At 44.0% G+C, this 21,576-nt stretch overlaps 1 protein-coding gene across 4 annotated transcripts in view; it reads right to left on the minus strand.

Annotated features, from left to right (window-relative positions):
* Window positions 1–21,576, minus strand: part of GRIA1 (glutamate ionotropic receptor AMPA type subunit 1) — a gene marked incomplete at its 5' end in the record, with an annotated part of 127,691 nt that overhangs the window by 11,636 nt on the left and 94,479 nt on the right. For all 4 annotated transcript variants that reach the window (XM_082006081.1, XM_082006080.1, XM_082006078.1 and 1 more), the window contains 2 exons: window positions 4,213–4,460; window positions 5,013–5,211. In XM_082006081.1, the coding sequence (XP_081862207.1) occupies window positions 4,213–4,460; window positions 5,013–5,211 (447 nt within the window). The remainder of the gene's footprint in view (window positions 1–4,212; window positions 4,461–5,012; window positions 5,212–21,576) is intronic.

Raw genomic sequence — 21,576 nt, forward strand, 5'->3', positions numbered from 1 at the left:
GTGGATCCCCAACTGGTGGCAGTCACCATTGCTCTTCCTGAAGCCCTGTGGAAAGGCCATGCTACCACAACAGAGAACCTGGTCATCTTACTTCATCTGACGTTGAGGTCTGCATTCCCTCCCTCAAGGGTTTTCCAGAGCTCCAAATGCCTCAGGGACTTAAGACCCTTTGATGTTTTGGGAAGTGAATTCCTTCAATTATGGCCAGCTATGAATGGCTCTGTATGCCCTGTGACATCATTGCCAAATCATGTGACATCATGTTACCAAAAGGTCACGGGATGGTTGCAGCACCATTAAAATGTACACAGCCAAGAACATCTAGGGCTTTTGGATGGCTGCAATGTTTCATAGATACACCTCCCCAGTCACGGAAAACATTGCATGAGTCTGGATGCTGAGCAGACTCTGCCATTCAGAAAGAAGACCAGTGATCTGGATTTGGGATAGCTTGAAAATCCAAACTGTGCCGCAGTCTGCCTTCAGACACGTTCACACACATCTCACTGATTTCAGTGGTAAACATCTGACGGAGCACCTTCACTCCGGATGTGCAGCAGTGAGTTTTATAGGCTCTGCACATGGGCACGGTTCGTTTCTGGATGCTGGGTATCAGGTGCAATGCTGGTGTAGACATTGCATGAAAAAGAGGAGAAAAGCTAAGCACAGTGAGGCACAAACCTGAGAGGGCTTTAAAAAGCATGAAAGAGATGAAGGGCTGAACCGTCCACCAACAGACCTTGAATATCAATAAAACAGATCTTGAAAAAGGCCAAGGTCCTTGCAGTTCCCATCTCGGAGAATTTGTTCACATAGCACTCTGTACCACACCAAGAACTCCTCACGAAAGGGGTTGTTTTCTTATATTGCAATTCTGAAAAAGCCTGGCTGTGAGCAGGAGGGCTGTGCCGACCTCCACGAGCCCACAATGGCTCTGCCTGTTGGGATCCCATCCAAGCACTGAAGCTTTTACATGGACTGAGAGCCTCCTTCAGGCAGGATCCAGCCTTCAAAAAGCAAAATCCGGATACAGTCAAACTTGCTACCAGCCCAAATGAAGGTGAAGGTCTAGATCTGAAGATGGCTGAATATTTTCCCTTTTTTACTGTAACAGTATTGTGGTGAGAGTCTAACTGTAGTTACCTTTAAAGCCAGCGGAAACATGTGAGTGTAGCTACAGAAAGAATTTGACACTAAGTAAATCATAATTATTTCTGTCTTCTAAAACAGAATACAGGTTAATTAGTACTCTGATGTCTGAACCATCTGCAAAAGATTAGCTAACTAATGAGCCAAAATACATTGCCGTTTCTATGTGGGTACAAGGTGTTAACAAAGTAAATGCCTTGCAGTTTCCCTCAGCACAATATCAACCGGATGATTTTTAGGGACATGTGCTAAGCGTTATGTGTTGTCTTGCCCGGGAAGCTTCATTTCAGTTAATTGTCTCTTTCTTCAGCTCATGGGGAGTACACAAAACAAGCTGTACTTCATCTTGAGTGTATTTTGATGAAAGACTGAGAGGTCTGGAGTCCTGAAGGAAGGTGGGTTTTTAACAGGGAATATTTTGTGTTTATTCACAGACCCTAGGAAAACTGCCTTCTATTTTAGGGAACTTCAATGTAAGTACGGCTGTTCTAAAGAATTTGCCCTCCCAGATCTCCATCTCAAAAATCTCCCTATTCCTCGAGTCCAGACTCACACAGGGTTTCTTGGGTTTTCTTTCCTCTGTTTTGGATAATTTGGCTTTTTGCCTTCTTGTAGATCACTTGTCCAACGGTGGAGAAGAGCTCCTGCCAAACTCCTGGACGGGTTTCGTAGCTGCGTGTCTACCTCATGTCAGACAGGATCACAACTTGAACTAGCTGGTGTTGAAAGGTGTAATTTCTGCCCTCCAATCATTGCCCTTCTCAGCCATGCCTAAATGCAACTGAACTTCAACACCTGGAGGCCAAAAGATGGCCAAAGCCAGATTCACCCAGGAGGAAGAATCAAGCTCTTTTAGCAGCCCCAGAGACCTAACTGACAGCCTGAGAGGGATGTTTGCACCTGCTACAACACGTAGAATTATTTATGCATTTTCAACCTTGTTTTCATTCATCTGTGGCAATATCCTGGCGTTGTGTTCCCATTTAGAAGCAAGAAAAACAACGGTGAGCTCTCATTTAGCATCTCTCTAGGATCCTTTCCTAATCAGCTATCCTAAATGCAGGAAAAGTGGTCTAGCTACAAAAGGGGCAGGTCACAGCAAAAATCAAAATGCAGCCCAGCTTCTAAAACACACCCGGTCTAAGATAGGTCTGTCTCACAGGTACCTCCAAACCTGGCTCAGAGCTTTTACTCCGTGGATGGAGGTGAGTGAAGAAGAAGCCTGAATAAGAGACTGTCTGGCCGTGCTATGCAGATGCCTCATGAATGTCACCTTGCTCAGGGCAACCTCTCACGTGCAGGACCCCAAAGGGAAAACAGACACTGCATGATGACTATAGGGAACTACTAAGGTTAAAACAATTAAAACAACAGGAACAAAACAAACAAAATGGGACAAAAACTGACAGCAACTGTTCCAAAGAAACACCATTGGATGGAAAATCAAGCATTCCTCCTTGGCCATTAGGCCCATAGGAGATTTGTTCTACATGCAGCTGGGATGAAAAAGAGGAAACAGAAAGAAATGTTAGGAATTTTTGGAATCACGCCTAGCAGAGGGATGTTTGGAGGTACAAAACTAAAATGGTTGATGCAATTTTCTTTTTTGTTGTTTATTTTTCTTAGAAGTATGATAAATGTCTCCTTCACATGCCAACAATTACAAGACAGGTAGGATGTTCCTGTTTGTTTGTTTTGATAACGTAAAAATTAGGATACAAGGTTGATGTTTAAATAAATAAATAAATAGAATCAGCCCTGTATCCTAATTTCCATATTTGCAAGTCAGAAAACAAACACTGGGGAGAGTGCAACAGAAAACATCTCAAAGCTGTGAGAATATATCCACCTTCATTTGGAGGGCCCCAAGTCATTTCAGAGCCTGAACCACACTGGGTGCAAGAATTGCCTTCTGGACCACGTGCACTGCGTTCATGAGCTTCTCTAAAGATACTACTGATATGGGAAGTGCTGAATCTAATTTGAGCTGACTTAATAAGTGTAGCAATCAAAATCCTTGGGCCTCATCCACTACCAGTTGATATATCTTCGATTCTTGGGACTGGTTTTGGCTTGGGAATTGTATGACCAGACAAATCCATCAGCAAATGCTCACCTGGTTTCTAGTAACCCAGAGACCATGGATTAAATGTCTCTGCATTGGGTTATGTTAGCAAGCAAGTATAAGGTCACACATACAATTGTTGCTAAAATATTTTGATTAAAATGTGTTCAATAAATAACTAAATCAGTTGGACCATCAATCAGATTACCTAAAGCTATGGCTTCTGAGGATTCACTAGTTTCACTAAATCCTTACAACTCATATTCCTCATGATTGTAACATGAGGAACTTTCATGACTGCTGGGTCTGTACTTTTTAAGGGTTCTCCTTTTCAAAGGAAGCTCTCTGAAGATATTTCACATGACAGTAGGCAAAAGCATGTGACAGCTGCAGGTCTGGGCTCAGAAATGCAGGATTTGTGCCCATTTGGGCTTGCCATAAATCTGGCATTTGCCAGGGTCTGAATTGACTCGGGGGATGAAAATGCACACCTTTTGCAGGGCTTTTTCAAAACTGGCTTCCCACCCCTTCCAAATAGCATTTCATGTTAGGAAACACCAAAATGTTCTCCCCATGACAAGTCCCTCTGCAAGCATGGATCCAAGCCAAGGTAATACCATACTCTGCAAAGCTGTGCGGTTCACGTGGCACAGGATGAGTGTCCCTTCCGGATAATGCTCTGTGAAACCAATGGCTACACCACAGCAGCCCCCCTGCCATCACCTAATAGAGCAGATACCTTCATAGCAAATGGATCAGCCAGGACCCAGTTTCCAAATGCAGGGCTTGAATAATTAGATGCTCCCATTGCTGCTCAATGGGAGCTGGGCATTTTACTTCCCGGCACATCACGCTGAGTTTTCATATCCCTTTTCCTCCACCTCCCCAACCTCCTTGCCCCAAGCTTTTGTGACTGACATGGCAATGGAGATTGAACTGTGTGCATACATTGATTTGCTGGGTGGTTTGACAAAAAAAAGCAAATCAAGGCCACTTACCTCAGTGCAGACCCCTTTGGCGTTGCAATGCCATAGCCTTTGGAGTCCAAGTTACCTCCCACTTTCATGGTGTCACAGGGTTTCCGTTGTTCGATGTACTCGTTCATCGTGGACTCCAACAGGTAGGCATACTTCCCTTTTGACTTCCTCACCCGGATCATCCCCTCTTCCGTCGTCCTCACAAAAACGGAGGGTTCGGCTGACTTCATGTATGTCCACATCTTCTCAAACACTGCTATTTTTGATCGCTGCATAGGACAGCAGAAACCCAACAGAAGCATTAACAGATGTTTATGTGTCGGCTGAGATTTCCAGCTTGGACTGAACACGTACCCGTACATCGGATGGGCCAAGGAAGGCAAAAGGGGTAATGGGATGTTAATGAACCTCCTGCCATTTCTGCACCAGCATCCAGATCAAGCCCTGATTTCTGTCACAAATTTGTGTACGGCAAGTGATTTTGCAGATCAAACCACGGGCAAACCAAGCTGGAAATCAGGAAATAGTTTCTTCTGGAGCTGCTCAGAGTAGCTCCTCAGTAATGTGAGGAAGCACATGGATATTCCATACTTGTGTCTACAGTTGCAGAATATCCATGTACTGGAGACACTGCCAGCCTTCTGAGCAGCACAGGGAAAACGGGATTTTTGCTGTTCTTAGGCCAAGCTCAGCATGTCCTAACACGGTAAGGGGAAGGAAGAAAAAAACCAGACCTGAGCTGAGGATGAGAGGGGGTGAGCCTGGAGGACTTGTCAAACAAGGAGCTACTCAAAGCGTTTGCATTAATGTTTCCTTTTTACCCTAAAAAATTCTTTAGTGGAGCCAGCTTCCAGGGTCCCATAGGCAATTTCTGTCTGCTTGGCCAAGTCCTCTGCACTCTCGATGGGAGAAACCATCCTTTCCACGGTGAGGAAGGCAGCCAGGTTAGCTGTGTAGGAGGATATGATGATCAAGGTGAAGAACCACCAGACGCCACCAACTATGCGGCCGGAGAGAGACCTGGACACAGAGAGGAGAGTCAAACAGGAGGAGTGTGAAGGTCCAAAAGGTGCAACTCGCTCTTGCAGGTCCATCATTTACCTGGGCATTTACCCAAAGTCACATTCTCCAGCCGCTTCCAAGGAAGCCAAAGGTCTGTCTCAGTTCTTAATCTACTCTTCAAGGTGTCAGTGTAATTAGAAGGGGGGATAAAAAATTCACAGTGGAAAAAAAATTAGCAATAAACTGATTAAATTTGCTTTGAATTTCAATTCCTTTCAGAGTATATAATAATATTAATAATAAGACATGGATACAACTATGAGGAAGTTTTAGCTAGGCAGGGCAATGCCCATCCAAACAGCAGCTCTGGCAAGGTCTGTGTTGTGCCTTGTACCCCCAGCAGGAAGGAGCACCCGCACGGAGCCAGACCAGATACACAGACTAGCTGGGATCACTAGGTCAGCTCCTCCATCACCTGAAGTTTAAAAACAAAAACTCTGTGTTCTTCTATGACATATTGAAGCTCAGAGAGAGATTATGGCCTTAATGAATAATTTGCCTACTGACATTTTCTGTTTTGTGTTCAGCAGATGGTTAGACAAGTTGTTCATAATAATGCCTTAAAATCTAGGTATTTTGCACTCACTGCAATTAAATAGCCAATTATCTGTAACCATTGGATAGCTATAGAGGCAAATAAGTCAAGCAGGCATTAATTTATATTAAAATCCTCTAAAATATTTTTTAAGAGTGGAAGATAATTTTAGAGTGATGTCAGTATTCACACATTCTGTCTAAATTATTTTTATGCTCCTTCTCTAGATGCAGAGCACTGTCCCAGACAGAAGGGAACTTACAATGCTATTTGATAAAGCCAGACAGTCTGACTAAGGAGGACCTGCCTGTGAGAAACACTCTTTATTTCTCCGTGGGGGACCACGTCTCAGCATTGCCGTTCTGCTGACCTGGGTCACTCCACAGAAATATGGTTTCTCGGATGATAACAGAGATATCCCAGTCCAGCTAAGGGCATTGGACCAGGTTGTGATGGTGTGTGCCATGCTGTGTCCGAGTCTGCGTGATGCCTTGGGTCCAGCTGCTATGGTTTACTGTGGCTTAACACAACTTGACAAGTGTGCTCCGTCCCTCCATTGAGGAAAAAAAACCACCTTGTTAGTCACCGAAATTAGAGCTGAAAAGAGACTAAACCCACCTAGCCCACCAGCTGCACGACTTGTCTAGGTTACATCCTTCCAGTTTGTCCAGTCTGGTTTGAAACGCTGCTGATGTGAGGGGAGCTGTTCCCGCAGACATCACACCATCTCCCCGATCAGATCAGCCACCCTGAAATCTATTTAGTTGAAACTCTTTGAGATCACTTCCCAGCAGAAAGCAGGCACAGCAACTGAGCTCACACACACGCAGCACATGGGGCAGAGCAGAAAGCACGTGTTTTAATATGTGGGAATAAGATCCATCCCACCACACGTGCCATCAGCCCCGCACTCCTGGAGAATGATCACAGCAGCTTTCACCCATGGCAGAGAGAAACTGCAGGAAACATGGTGGCGAGGGATCACAGTGACAGAAAGGACAAGAGTGCATTTTACAGCTGTGACTGAAAGGACTTCTATGGTTAGCGATGGGTTGGGCTTTCCTCTGCACAAGGGCCTTATCTTGGAGCAGAGCCTCTGTCCTTCCCTCTGGTTTCTTCTTCCACAGGCTTTTCTGAAACTGGGAAGCAAAGTCCATCTCACCATAAACCCAAGCTCAGTGAAAGTCTTTGAAGGGTCCACCTTTCAAGGTCTTTCAGGAAAGTCTATAGGACCCATCTCCAAGGTGATACTATAATGAGTTCGCAAATTCTTTTCTTAATCATCCAGATCTTTAAAAACAAGAAAAGTATGACAAGATCATTTTTTCAGGTCTTCAGCCCACTAGCATGGCTTCCAACCATAAGCTATATGCTGGTTACCCTGTACTGCAGTGTCTCACACAAACCTCCTCCTTCGTTGACAACCACAACAACGTGGCTGAGCAGACTGACGGTCCCTCATCCTAGATTACTTCCTTTTTAAGCCTCTCCATCCCTGCCAGCCAGAGAGGTGGATCAGATGTTTGTTGTGGGAGTGCTGGATGCTGTGGAAAAGGCAGGCAGATGGGCACTGTTCTCCTACCCTATCTTTAACTCCCTAAGAGAGACATACTCACCAAACAACCTCTGGAGATGAGTAGGGACCTCCAGGGATGATTGACCCCATCTGTCTCAGGTTAGGAGGAGGTCCGCCTGCATACCATGGTCTCTACTGAATTTTGAAGGAAATAGGATGGCTAGGTTGGGCTAAACAGCTAAGTTTTAAGTAGGTAAAGTCAGGTGAGATAAATGTGACCATTGTGCTTCCCATCTGTGGAGAGCACTCGGCCTGCAGGACTGTCAGCGCAAACGACTTTACCTTTTGTTTCATATTTGGAGAGGGACTGGAGAGGGATGCAGCTATGGATTCAGCTCACACGTCTTCAGATTGATGGGGAAGAGGAGAAAAATACCTGTCTACTTAGTCTGGATGATGTGTGCGCAGGGAAGGAAGCGCTCAGAAAAGACACAGAGGCATTAAACAAAAGTAACCAGATAATGTCAAATAAAACAATCTCTGCAGATGACGGCCACTTTGAGCTGGCAAAATCCATTTGCATGGCAAAGAATCACATTCATCTCCAGCTACAAATTACACAGCTTTTCCTTCCTGATGAAGCTGGAGTATTTCTGCAACTTGTTTCAATTCCTTCAGCGGCAGTCAGCCGGATTCCTGCCTCTAGACCCTCAACATCCTGGTGATATTCATTACTAGCTTATCCCACGGGGGCTGCCTGCTGTCAGCTGCAGATGGCTGATGCTCCCCAGCTCCACACCTGGCACTGACAGCATGAAAAAGTAACTGTGGGGCATTGAGACTGGGAGGTAACGAGGAGGGATGGGGAAAGAGGGAGAAGGGGCTGTAGCTTCTTTCCCACGGGAGCCAGGCAGGACAGGGTGAATGTCTGTACCATGCACCAGTCTCATCTGGGCTGTGTCTGCTGCTGGTGCTGGTCATTTGTCCTCATGACATGAGATGCTGTGAGGAGGTGAGTGCTCGCGTTCATAGGAGAGGACATAAACAGCTGGCTATGATTGCCAGCACGGCTGGGGCGTCGTATGTGTGATGGTTTGCTACGGACACTGCTAATGGGCAATGTTTGGCCTCATCCCTAAATTGACTTGGAGCGAGAAGTCCTTAATCTAAACTGCTGTAAACACACAGCAGAGAAAACAGTCAGCATACGGGCTCTACAGGACACTGTCTTTTTGTTCCGTGGTTGTGCAGCATCCAACACAAGGGAGCGCTGGACAGCGATGAACGCTCTTGGAGGCTAGTGCAATACACCAAAAAATACAATAATAGTCATGACGAAATATCACACAAGCAGATGTGATCTCATGTGACATCCCCACGGCTCGATAGCAGTGAACACAGGTTAAATTGGGTTTCTCTGGATAACCATATTGCCCATTTAGATTTTGAGCCAATGCCTGTTACTGCTTACCACTGCAAGTGGTTGGAAAGACGATATTCATTATGGTCTTGTTCTGTTACTTCTGTAGACCAAGCAGGAGAGCAGCAGTGCTGCCATCATGGGACACATTTGCAAAAGTGTCTTTGTAATTTAGGAGATAATGTCCCATTTCTAGAAGTGATTTCAATACTAGGGAGCTAAAAGCATGGTCAAAAGCCAGCGGGACTTAGAGTTATGTTTATGCTCTAATAAGAGCAGTCACAGAGGAGTAGATATACCTTGTACGAAGTCACTTGGAGGTTTTGAAAATCTCACTCCACAGCTAGATAACAGAAAATGACCTTCCACTTGACTAACAAATATTCTGCAGCTTGAGCCCTAGCTCAAGTTCATTTCTCTTCACTAATATGCAGTATGGGGTTTAAAACCTCTTGCATGGAGAATTTACACGTCCCCATACCCGTTCAAGCATAACATGAAGGCAATCAGCTCTCTGCTGTGTGGAAATGAGTTAGTGACTCAGTCCTCTGCAGAGCTAAGGTGAGATGGAGCACACTGTTTAGTACTTCAAAGAAACGCTAAGGTTCAGATGTTTGGATTTGTTTATTTGACCTCTGGATTTATTCACATTCATTATCGTAGTAATACTTGTGAATAGCAGGATCTAAAAAAAATCAGGATAAAATAAGCAAGGATAACAGTGAAAGAGGCTTTAATGAATGGCTAATTCTGGGATGCAGAAAGGGATGCAATAGCTAGACAGACGAGATTGTACATTTTTCAACCTATATTATTCTTTCTGCACCTACACTCTTTTTTCCTACACAATCCAAATTAAGATCTCTTGGTTTCTTCTTCTAGCCCTGCCTGCGCTGGCTAAAATCACACAAGGGACACTCCTTTCCATCATTACCCTTGCAGGAGTAAGTAGTAAATACTCTGCCCTCATTACCCACAGTGCACAATCTACTCAAAATTAGAGCTGGCTGGGAATCAGATTTTCAGTGCCATGGAAAATTCTGAAATTGTAAACGAAACCTTAATATTCTCAATTGGAATTGAAAGATAATGGTTGCAAATGTCCTCTAAAAGTAGTGTTTCAAAAATGGTTTGTTTTGGTCTGTCCAAGCTTTGCATTTTGCTATTACTTAATGTTTCATTTCTGGAAGGCTAAAAGGTACAATTTTAACACAGTAAACAATTTTGTTTCTGCTTTCTCATTACAAATAATTTTCTTTCAGCTTTTATATTCTATTAAGCCCTTACCTACCGCACGTATAATCTAAAAGATAACTCTGGAATGTGCTATTTTATATTTCTCTAATGGAAAAACTGCAGATGACCAAGCTGAAAATAGTAATTTTGATTTTGTTACTTAGATTACTTCTTTTTACCTTTCCTTACAAAAGCAACTGCATTTTGACAGTAGAAAACAGAAAAGAATTGTAAGTTCCCTTTGTTCCCATGAAGTGATTTTTTTTTAATGTTCCAGGCTTAGCATTGATGGATTCTTCACAGAAAAAAGAAAAACATGCAGCTATAATCTCCTATTTCTTAAAACAAAATGCAATCCTTGATCAAACAATTTGCTCTTTGATCTTATCCCTTACGGAAGGTAGGAAAAGCCGACAGAAGTTTGCCTTTGCTTTGCCATCTTATTAGAAAAGCATAATGCATTTTTGTGAAAAACATTAACAAGATCATCAGAAAATATACAAAGTAAACCTCATCGTAAAACTGTTCAAGAACTATGTCAGTTCTCTGCCATTTCTCCCTTCTCCCTCCCCAAATCCATTTCTTTATGGAGAATTACACCTAAACTGCAGAGGGATCTGGACAGGCTGGATCGATGGGCAGAGGCCAACTGTATGAGGTTTAATAAGGCCAAGTGCAGGGTCCTGCACTTTGGCCACAACAACCCCATGCAATGCTACAGGCTTGGGGAGGAGTGGCTGGAGAGCTGCCCGGCGGAAAGGGACCTGGGGGTGCTGGTTGACAGCCGGCTGAACATGAGCCGGCAGTGTGCCCAGGTGGCCAAGAAGGCCAACAGCGTCCTGGCCTGTATCAGGAATAGCGTGGCCAGCAGGAGTAGGGAAGTGATTGTGCCCCTGTACTCGGCACTGGTGAGGCCGCACCTTGAATACTGTGTTCAGTTTTGGGCCCCTCACTACAAGAAGGATGTTGAGGTCCTGGAGCGTGTCCAGAGAAGGGCAACGAAGCTGGTGAGGGGTCTGGAGCACATGTCTTATGAGGAGCGGCTGAGGGAACTGGGGTTGTTTAGTCTGGAGAAGAGGAGGCTGAGGGGAGACCTTCTCGCTCTCTACAACTACCTGAAAGGGGGTTGTGGCGATGAGGGTGTTGGTCTCTTCTCCCAAGTAACTAGTGATAGGACAAGAGGAAATGGCCTCAAGTTGCGCCAGGGGAGGTTTAGATTGGATATTAGGAAAAATTTCTTCACTGAGAGAGTGGTCAGGCATTGGAACAGGCTGCCCAGGGAGGTGGTGGAGTCGCCATCCCTGGAAGTGTTCAAAAAACGTGTGGATGTGGCGCTTCAGGACATGGTTTAGGGGACATGGTGGTTCTGGATTAATGGTTGGACTTGATGATCTTAAAGGTCCTTTCCAACCTAGTGATTCTGTGATTCTGTGATTCTGTGATTCTGTGTTTTAATTAGAAGCACAAATCTGGGATTCTAAAGCCATAGCTTCTTTGGGAGGATTTCCCAGATTTGCTGTTAAATTTAATTCTAATGAAGGCTCACTTAGTCAACTGACATATTTGTCACTGAATGAATTTATGCAAAACTGCTGAAATGAAAGCTCTTATATGCTTGTTCTACTGATTGTGGGTCAAATCCACTTTTGGTCTTCCACCCACACAGATCCTCTGATCTCCAACACTACTTTGCTAATTTAATACTGACTCTAGATAATTTCAAGGGTCTATCTGAAGATTGACTTGGTAGTGGATTAGTTGCAAACATATCGCTCCAGTTTTGCTTTTATTTTAAACAAATTTTCGACATTAAACTTGGTCAATGTAAATGAAGTTTGCTTTTTCTGTGTGTCACAGACCATCTGGCATGATTGGTCTCACCATTTTATTTCCGACCCTGACATGAACCCTGGATTTGTTTGAAAAGTCTGTGAATAGTCATAGATAGAGGAACAAATGTAGCATGGGGCTGTGGAGCTGGGAACAGCTCTGAGTGCATCCATCATGCACACGCTGCAAAGCTCTTATCCTCTGATGCTCTGCTATGCCACAGATAGTTTTGAATGAGCTACCAGCTGTTTGTCATGAAATTGGAATGATGATAATGCGTGTTTCTCTGTCCATGCTGTATTATTAATTTTCTTGCCATTATTAATTTGCATTTACTTATTATGGAATCCTACCTCCTGGTACAAGAGTCTGGAGTCCCGACTGCAGTGCTGGGCTTTAACACGAAGTGTTAAAGAAAAGCCCTTACAAACATGGAAGTAAGAATGTTTTCTACTGACATTCTCATTTACCTCTCCCAGTGGTACAAATTCCTTCTTCAGCTCCCCTCACAACTTTTCTACAGAGGTAACAGCTGCATATTTTGGTTCCCTGTGGGTAATACTAACCAGTGAGATGGGGTAGGAAAGCTGAGGGTGCACAGGTACTGGGAGATCCACGCTGTGTCTCTCCTACTTTTCTTTTTCTAATTTTTGTTTCAAAAAAAAAAGAAAAGGAAGGAAAAAATTTGAGAGCTTCTTAACTTTTGTATATAGGCTGGAGATCTACTATTTCTCATGTTTTCTGGCAAACCATGCCAGCTCCTCCGACCCCCAAAGCCAGCATGCTGGAAGGAGGCAATGTGGATTGCAGAATCCCAGCAGAAATCCTTTTAAGAAGGAGCCTTGTGGTCACTTGCTGTGTAAATATTGCAATGACTGAACGTACTGTTTGCAAATATTCAGAAACTCCCAGAGTCAACAGAAGGATATATATTTGTGAGGCTTTAATTATAAGTCATAGTTTATTTACTGTTTCTTTCTGCCTGAGTTAATGACCACAGACAGCAGTATACGGTCCCTCTCCTACCGCTTCATCTCTTCTTTTGCAGAATATGTTGGCACTTTTATCTTCAATTTCCCTTTAATGGGCAAAACCTCTTTCTAAAATGAGTTTTCCTGCTTAGTCAGAAATGCATCATGCCACTTGTGGTTCTCCAGTCATTGGAGCTTGGATTGCTGCAGTGCTAAGTATAAGCATGATGATATGGAGCAGCTACATGCTGTTTTCAAGACATTCACTTAGCATTTTGACAGGCAAGAGGTACCTAACAGCCTAACCAGAGGACTAGCATCCAGGAGCTCTTTTTCTTGTTCCTTGGGAAGCCCTGCCACTTTATGAGAGCCAGGGTAGCTTACTTCATCTCTCTAATTCAGTTCCCAGCTGTGGGAGAAGGGTATGAATCACATTTATGAACTTCACCCGGGTGGGTGCCTTGACGCATTGGTCACTGGGTGGAATTTACCTCTGAGCTGCTGCTTTGCCCACTTCCCCTTCCTGAGACACTCAATTCCAGCAGGCAGAGGCAGCACCAAGTGGGCCCAGTTACGCAGGGGTAATTTATGTACTCAATAGCAGCCTGCAGGTTGTGTCCTCCCGTGGCCCTCAAAGGACACAAAATGCAGCCTGCTGATATGCAACCAACACATGTCGCCTGCTCAGCTAACAAAGTACGGTGTTGGAAGCACTGGATGCCAAGCAAAAGTGGACTGACATGGGTAACTAGCCCCCTCAACTTCAGCAGGACCCATGGTATAAAAACACTCCTACAGAAGAGAACGGAAGTATGTTCTTCACTTGAGGGAGCCACCATCTCTGAGCAGTCAGAACTGGCTGCTGAGATGCTTATGCCTAAAACTGCAGGATAATACACCCAACTCATCCAGAGAGCTGCTAAAAAAACATTGTAAAGAAAGGGCTAGGATAGAGGGATGAGGTGGAACCCTAAGAAAAAATAAGAGTGTGGTTGAATGGCAGAACAGATAGATCCAAAGAAATACGCTGTCATCCTCTCAAGGACCAGCACAGTGTGCCTCTCTGTGTTGCAAACCGGGGTAGTTTAAAGGATGAGTGTTTAGATAGAAGTTTGCTAAGAAACACGTGGTCACTTTGGGCTTCTTGGCAGCTCTGGTGAAAGGCAAAGTCATCCCTCTTCTGCAGTTTTACCAGCTTTTGCTACAAGGAAAAAAATCCGACTCCCATCATACCTTTGAGCAAAAATTTCACTGTGAAAAAGGCTCTTCATGTATTTTTCTCACTTTGGTGACATTTGTTCGCTTTGCTGAGAAAAACTCACAAGGTGACAAGCATAAACTTTTGTCAGAAGCACTCACTGGAGCACCCCAGGAGATTCATTACTCAGGAACTTCCTCAGCCTCAGGTGGCCCCAAATTTAACAGCACTCATCCTTCTTTTTAAACAACAACCTATTGTGCTAATGTCTTTTGCTGTGTTGCTAGATTTTATATGCTCTCCCTCAGTTTCTTCTTCAAAGTCTGCTTGATGAAAAAGCTTTTTTTTTTTCCCCAAACATTTAATATATTTTGGATTATATGCTACCAGTTCTTCATTTTCCCAAGATCCGCTTTAGCCATCTACATGTGCTCATAATTCAGGGTGCCATTTCTGAGATGTCTGGGCAATGTTACAATAACCAGGGTGCCTTGCCTTCGTTCTTTTTGCTCTGTTTTTTTGTCTGTCTTTTGTCAGGTTTCCCAATCTGACAAGAGAAGGGCCTTTTCTGGGAGGAGAGTATTTTCTGCACTGGAAGATTTTCACTCTAAACAATAGTCCCAAATACTCCCTTCCTTTTCTCTCTCATTTCTAATCTGAATTGTGATCCCTCACCAAGACTGTACAAGTTACATTTTCTCTATTTTCACTTTTGAGCCTTTCTTTTCTCTACAAGGGCATACTGTATCCCTCATAGAAGTAGTGAGGAATGAGCCTGGTCTCCCCAGCCAGGGCTTTTTAGAAGACCTTTATATGCACAGGAGTGTCTGTCTTTTAACATTAAAACTCCCAAACTGTGAAGGGAAAGCATATTTCTGCTGCTCCTATTTCACCTGCTAAGATCCATTTGGTGATTTTTTAATTTTTGAAGGCTTTGGAAGCATTGCTGAGATGAAAAGTTGCCCTCTCCCTCTGTTTGCCTCTCTGTAGCCTGAGGTCTTGCTTCTGATTGAGAGCTTCAAGAAATGAGAGGGAAGAGAAAATTCCTCCTATGGGAGAGCATCCCATGCGCTTGGCTCCTGCAGCTGGACCCTCATGGACCCTTCTTCACATTTCACACCTATCCACAGTGTACAGGTACTTATTTTTACTGCTTTTCCCTTTCACCATATGAGCACTCATCTTCTCCCCTCTTCCCTTCTGTTCCTCTGTTCACACATTTGCCCCCTTTTACTTCTCATCAGACTTTGTTGTGTGCATTCATTAGTGTATATAACATGCTTTGAAGTTGTCCAAATAACGGTGATGTAACACTTTTGCACTTCTATAGGCTCTTTTATCTGAAGATCAAAGTAGTAAGTTATGATTACCATGATTGGATTATTGCTGCTTAGCCTTTGGATCTGAGGGTAAGCAGCAACTCTTCTGGGTAGGCATTAATCAGAATTACTGGATGATTTTATTAAACAGATTGAATGCCATAAAGTATGCTCCTGCATACATGAGCTGTATGTCCTTTCCTACCATTTGATGATATAAATCCGGTGGCCCCTAGCTGTCACTTGGCTCCTTTGATCCAAGTGAAAATGGAAGGAAGACCAAGACACCAGGATAGAAGACTTCAGAGGTGACTCCATGGTCTGCCTCCTCCAACTCCAGGCCCTGTCCAAGCACAGCAAGGCTTTTGCCCCTATTTCTTAGCATGACCCACATTTTGCTTTTCCCAATTACTCAGCTTCATCAAGCCTTTCACAATGAATAACTTAGCACTTCTGTCATACTTCAACAAATTTGTCTTCACCTGCTCACCATTTTTGGGTGTTATAATGGACATTGCTTGTTGTATGTACACATTCCTGAACTTCTCATGAAAAGGGGGTACAGTGCTTCCCCAGTTACCAGGACAAGGAGTTGGGATGAAATCTGGGACAAAAGTAGAATAGGTACAATAAATCCCAAGCTCCAGTGGAATAAGAGAAGTACTCTGAGCCTGCCAGGGGAAGGCCATAAGGTTTTGGCCAGCTCTGGGGATTAAACCTGCAAAGAGCATCTGCGGATGCTCTGTGTGTTGTGAGCCAGAACAATTTGAATTGAGGATTTCAATGCTCATTTGACTGTGTATCCAGAGAGTGTGCACTTGATATCTTAGTGCTGATAAAAGTGATGTACAGCATATGGAAGAGTTATTTAAGCAGGGCTTCCCTGTGAAAACACGCTCAGGGTTTCCCGTCTTAGCTACAGTATTATTCTGGAGTGCCAACATTAAAGCAGCGTGTGACAGGCGGCCTTGCAGAGGACACCACTTCAGGGAGATGGGGGTCATTCAGCTCCTCACAACCCTTATTCTTCGATAAAAACTTGGCAATCGACCCAGCTGTTAGGAAGACACAGCCATGCGCAGTCCTGACTGCAGCTCGGGGGATGCCAGACCCCGGCTGAGCCGATGGCTTGGGGATAACTGGATATCGAGAGGGAAGAAAATGAAAAGAGAAAGTGTGTTTCTCTTACTGATCGAAAATTGGCAAGTCAGAGTACAGCGTAATAGGGAATCCCTGGAGCCTCAGAGGGTCTCCTGCTGGAGTCACGGAGAAGGCTATAAATCTCAGAGGCACCGCTATAAATCTTAGTGCCAGTGCACAGCATTAAAAACACAAGCAGCACATGCCGTTTCCACATCAGAGATGCCCTAATAGAACTTCTCAATAGATTAAAAAACTGGGCAATGCACTTTTGTCTCTGCTATTTTTAACTTTGTTTTCAATCAAAAATATAAGAAACATTTATTTAGTCCTGAAGAAAGATATTTCAAATGTATTTTTTAGCTTAACAAATCTGCCTTTGGATCAAGCATTTTTCTTCTTATTTTAAACACAGCTGGTGGAACAATTAGTGAATCTGTCACTCAGTGAGGAGACGTTCAGCAAATTTCTTGCTGTCCCCCAGCAACCTCAATGGTAAAGGCCTGAGGTCAGAGCTGTGGAGGAGTGACTTGATATGCCTGGTAGGGAAACCATCCTGAGGAAGTGGCGTACAGATCAGTGGAGGAAACATTCATTACCTCTGCAGCATTTTGAAATTTTCAGATGGCAGAGCGTGGAACTGCAAAAGACTCATTTTTCCTTTACAGATGAAATCGCATTTTCCCAACAATATTCTCTCAGTTGGTTATTTCCATCTTCTGAGTCCTCTGTGTCCTTCAGCATTTTTCCAATGAAAAGGAGGATAGCAAGGATGACTATTTTAAAAGAATTTCCATTTTCCCCTGGCTGCCACATTTTAGTTGCCATGGAATAGCACAAGCTCCAAAGAGGACCGTTCAGTTAGATATTGTGCAATTTGTCAAGCTGCTCCTCCGGTGAGTCACTTTCCTTGGTTAAGTGCATTTCAGAAATGTGTGCTCATCAGTTCCTAGTGATTTGCAAGTCCTGCTGTTACCCTGTGACCTGAATTTCCGTTCCCTGGACATAATTAACTCTGCCAGGTAGAAATAATTGTAAAATCATTTGGTACACTTGTAAAAGGAAAGAAAACTTTTCCAGAAGTTGAAATCCTAATTTTTTACTTTCATTCTTAAAGACCAACCTCAACTCACCAGTTCAAGCAAACTGGCAAAAGTAAATAACCCTGAGCTTTGTCTCCATGCACAAGCCTCTTGGATTCACCCCACACTGGAGAAGGAGTAGGGATGCTGAACCACCTTGCTCCCAGCCTGGCTGGGCTGCCATGTCTCCCCAGCATGAGCTGCAGGTTGCACATGCTCCCCAAGGAAGTGACAAACTGCTGCTTCCTTCATTGCAAAAATATGCCATTTGCCCTGAGACTGCACAGTGAGTCCAACTGGCGGTGAGCACCACGGTCTGTAGGAGCAAGGCCCCCCCAAGGGGCTTCAGCAAGCCCTGCCAGCGAGCTCCACTCCATCACCCCCAGACCTTCCTGTGCAAACAGTGCGAGGAATTAAAAATAGCACCAATCTTTCCTCGTTACTTGTGGGACTCCTGCCTTGGGAGAGCTAGCGCAGCCCTGCAGTGACTCTCCAGGACAAGCTAAGTCCTGTTTAGGGTTATAACGGGTACTGCAAGGAAGCACGAGGACTGTGCATCAGGCCAAAAAGACAGGCAGGTGTTTGGAGTGTCAGAGAAGACGCTTACTGAAATCAAGAAGAGTCACCAAATAAACACTGAGGCTCAGCATTAATTTCAGGAAGGAATGAAAATCCTTTTAATTGCTAAATGCAGCTGGTTCTAATTTCCCTAATTCTAAATTTTTAGCAAAATAAGTAAGTACCCTGCAAATGTAAGTTAACAAAGGACGGAACAGAAATAATTCCCTTGAAACAACCCAAATCAAACCTCTCACTAAAAAAAAAGAAAACTTTTGTCATAACCAATTTCTGATTTAGATCTTGTCTAAAACTGGATAAAATCTTTCAGTACTCGAAACATCTTGATGAAATTTAGAAGTGCTGCTATTTTTCAAAATCTCTAGAGGATAGTTAGGAAAAAACCCTCAACAACTTGTGAAGTAATTTTTCTGTTGTTTCCACTAGCTCTATGGCTGAAGTCTCCTGTGATTTTTTCAATTGATCTAAAAAGAAATGTAAACAAACAGGAAAAATAGCAGAAGAAAATGTTCAGCATTAATTACAGGTACATAATAAATACCCTACTTGCTCTTCCACAGACAACCCGCTATGATTGAGGGCAACAGAAAGCCTGCGGAGGAGTGCAGTCAAATACAAGCCCAGCCGCATGCTGCATAGATCAGCCGGCGCGTACTGTTTCCATGTCACCAAAAACAAATAACGATGTCCACAAGTTGCCTATAAATAATAGATCGTATCTATTGACTGGCTAGCAGCCAGCATTTATATTTCTCCTTCCCACCTCGGAGTGCATTCATGCATCATCTCTGCGAGCAAACCTCCCTAAGCAGCACGTTCCCGCCCAGCCCGGGGTTCACAGCTTGGCACGGGCCACTGCACCCTGCACTGGCTCCGGGTCTGGACTCTGCAGGCAAGTTAAGGCCCGTTTAACTCTTTATCCCAAGCCAGCTGAAGGGTGGATGGCACCTTGCACGCAGTAAACACCCACCGTCCTTAGGGCACGCTGGTGTGGCCCAGCCATTCCCCAGCAGTGGTGCCCTACGGCACCTCACACAGAACCTCCTCCCGCTCACGCATCCTGCCGATGCTCTGGAAACGTCCCCTCTCAGGTCTGGCTCTCTCCCGGACGCAGGCTGTGATGAAAGCTTCACCCATCATTTCCCTTCCAGCGCAGGCTGACCAGGGCATCTCCAGCTCTGTTCTCAATCGTGCAGATTATAACGAGCAATTTCAAGGTGTGTTGTCCAGGTATCATGACATGATGCCCTATCGTGTCATGATATGACTATACATTTCCGTTCTACTCATGCTATGTTTTGATTTGAATCCAAAATATATGTGTTTTGTTTCCACAACACAGTATAAAGAGAGCCCCCATGAAGCTGGGTTTATTTTTTGAGATCCTTGTTTAATTTTCCTCTGGCAGGGCTCAAAGGATGGCTGCATTTACCAGATGATACTGTGTGATATTATTCTGTCAAACTCCAGTGGGAACAAAACTCCTATAGTCACTCAGCTGAGAGAAGCTGTGTGTATTCTACCTCATGCTATCTTCAAAGGAAGAATAAATGTCTTTCTGAAAGTTCTATTTTAGCCAAATGTATTTCATTTTAGTCAAACATAAGTTTTCTGAGTCACAGAAAGAGTAACTGGATTAAATTTAATAGTCTCCAATACACAGGAAGTCTCTTTTGGGCTCAAACGCTACGAAGCAACACATTTTGTGATAACAAAAAATAGAAGATCAAGCTAGGAAGCTGACTAAAGAAATAGATATTTTGCTCCTTGCTTTTTTATCCTTTTCACAACAATAAAATAACTTATTTTGTAGAAAATGATGAGACAGATGAAAAATTCAGATGCCTCATTTTTCTGCAGAGGAGGTCAGGAAGCCCAGACGTCCCCTCTGTCTCCTTCTCAAAGGCTTTGGGTCCATCCTGCGTGAGGAATGGCAGCAGCATGCTGGATGTTAACGAGGTCCCACTCTCCACAGCTGCTACACACTGGGGTTATTTTAAGCTCTGAAGACAATTTATCAAATTACATTTCTGAAAAATGGTACAATGTGAGTCATATTTACTTCACATTTTTCTTGCTGCAGGGTCTCGCTATTGGCTGCGGGATATTTGTTACCTCTGAAGCTTGCTCCGAAAACCTCCTTTCTGCGTCTGTATTTCACATTTAATGAGTGCTTTTGCAATTTCATGACTGTTTTCTGAAGTTAAGGTGGCACTTTGCAAAGCCTGATGGTTTATGGCCTGTTTCAGACTTCACTGATTTCTGCCCATGAAACTACTCACAACTCCAAAATGTTGCTTGTCCCCGATTCTGCGGTGTATCGGCCAGTGCTTGGAAAGCACAGACTTTAAGGGTGATGACAGGGACCATCTCACCTCAACCAGGACAAATTAGTCCACGTGGTAGTGACTGAACCACATCCAGTGGGGTCACTGGGCAGTGATGGTGCAGAAGGGGGACTTGCACACTCCAGTGGGAAATGTCCAAGGGCTCACAGCCTCCTTGGTCGAAGCTATGTACCTACAACCAAGTCATTCCGTTTATGGTTTAGGAGGGACGGATTCCTTGCTCATGCTCGTCTTGCAGCATTCAAAGGCACAAAACAGACTGCCACTGGCTCCAGCTGGGGCTCTCCATGACTGGTTACTGCCTGGTCTTTGTCACACTCATCCAGTCTATGCCTAGACGTGAAGGCTTCATAGCTTCAAGGACAGCAGTCAACCTCATGCCCAGCAGCCTCGCTCCTTGTGAGAAGAGGGTATGAGCACATAACCCACAGCTACGCTCTGTCTTGGTCATCCACAGGTCATCAAATCTACCATGTACCTTTAAAGTGCTTGGTAGGTTGTGACCAGCATTCTTAAATGACTGATTAAAGCTCTGGCTAGTAAGACTGTCCTTAAAAAGGATGCTGCTTTCCTTCAAAAGCACATTTTTATCTTTGTGGGGAAGCAAAGTTCCCTGAGGACTGGTCTGACTGAGGAACGCACTTTAAAATGTGCAAGAGCAAGGAGTTGCTGCAAACCTCACCACCTGCTGTGCTGAGTGATGTGTCTGCAGTTTTGATCTTTTTTTTTTTTTTTTGACGATAAATACATAGTGGCATATGCACTTAAAACAAGCATGCTCTGGAAAAAAATACCACAACCAAACCTCCAGACAAATTTCCCCTACTCCTTCCCAAAACAAAACTGAAATAAACAAATCAAAACCTCTACAAAAACAAAATACACCCCTGCACTTGCTCCTTTCTGCTGGGGAAAGAATGACAGAACAGATGTATAACAGAAGCTATTTATGTTGGTTAATACATTGCTGGGGAGATGCTGAGAGATTGTAGTGATAAGTTTAGAAGCAACTATATAGGAAATATATTGGAATAGAGCAGATCCCCACCTGCCCACAATGTCGTTCTATCAAGCATTCGTTTCTAAGTGATGTGTCACAGAAATCCTGCACTAGGTTTGTGTGAAAACTGCATGTGAAACACGGAGCGT

Source organism: Phaethon aethereus (assembly GCF_964289735.1).
Source record: "Phaethon aethereus genome assembly, chromosome: 14".
In the NCBI taxonomy this organism is placed as follows: domain Eukaryota; kingdom Metazoa; phylum Chordata; class Aves; order Phaethontiformes; family Phaethontidae; genus Phaethon; species Phaethon aethereus.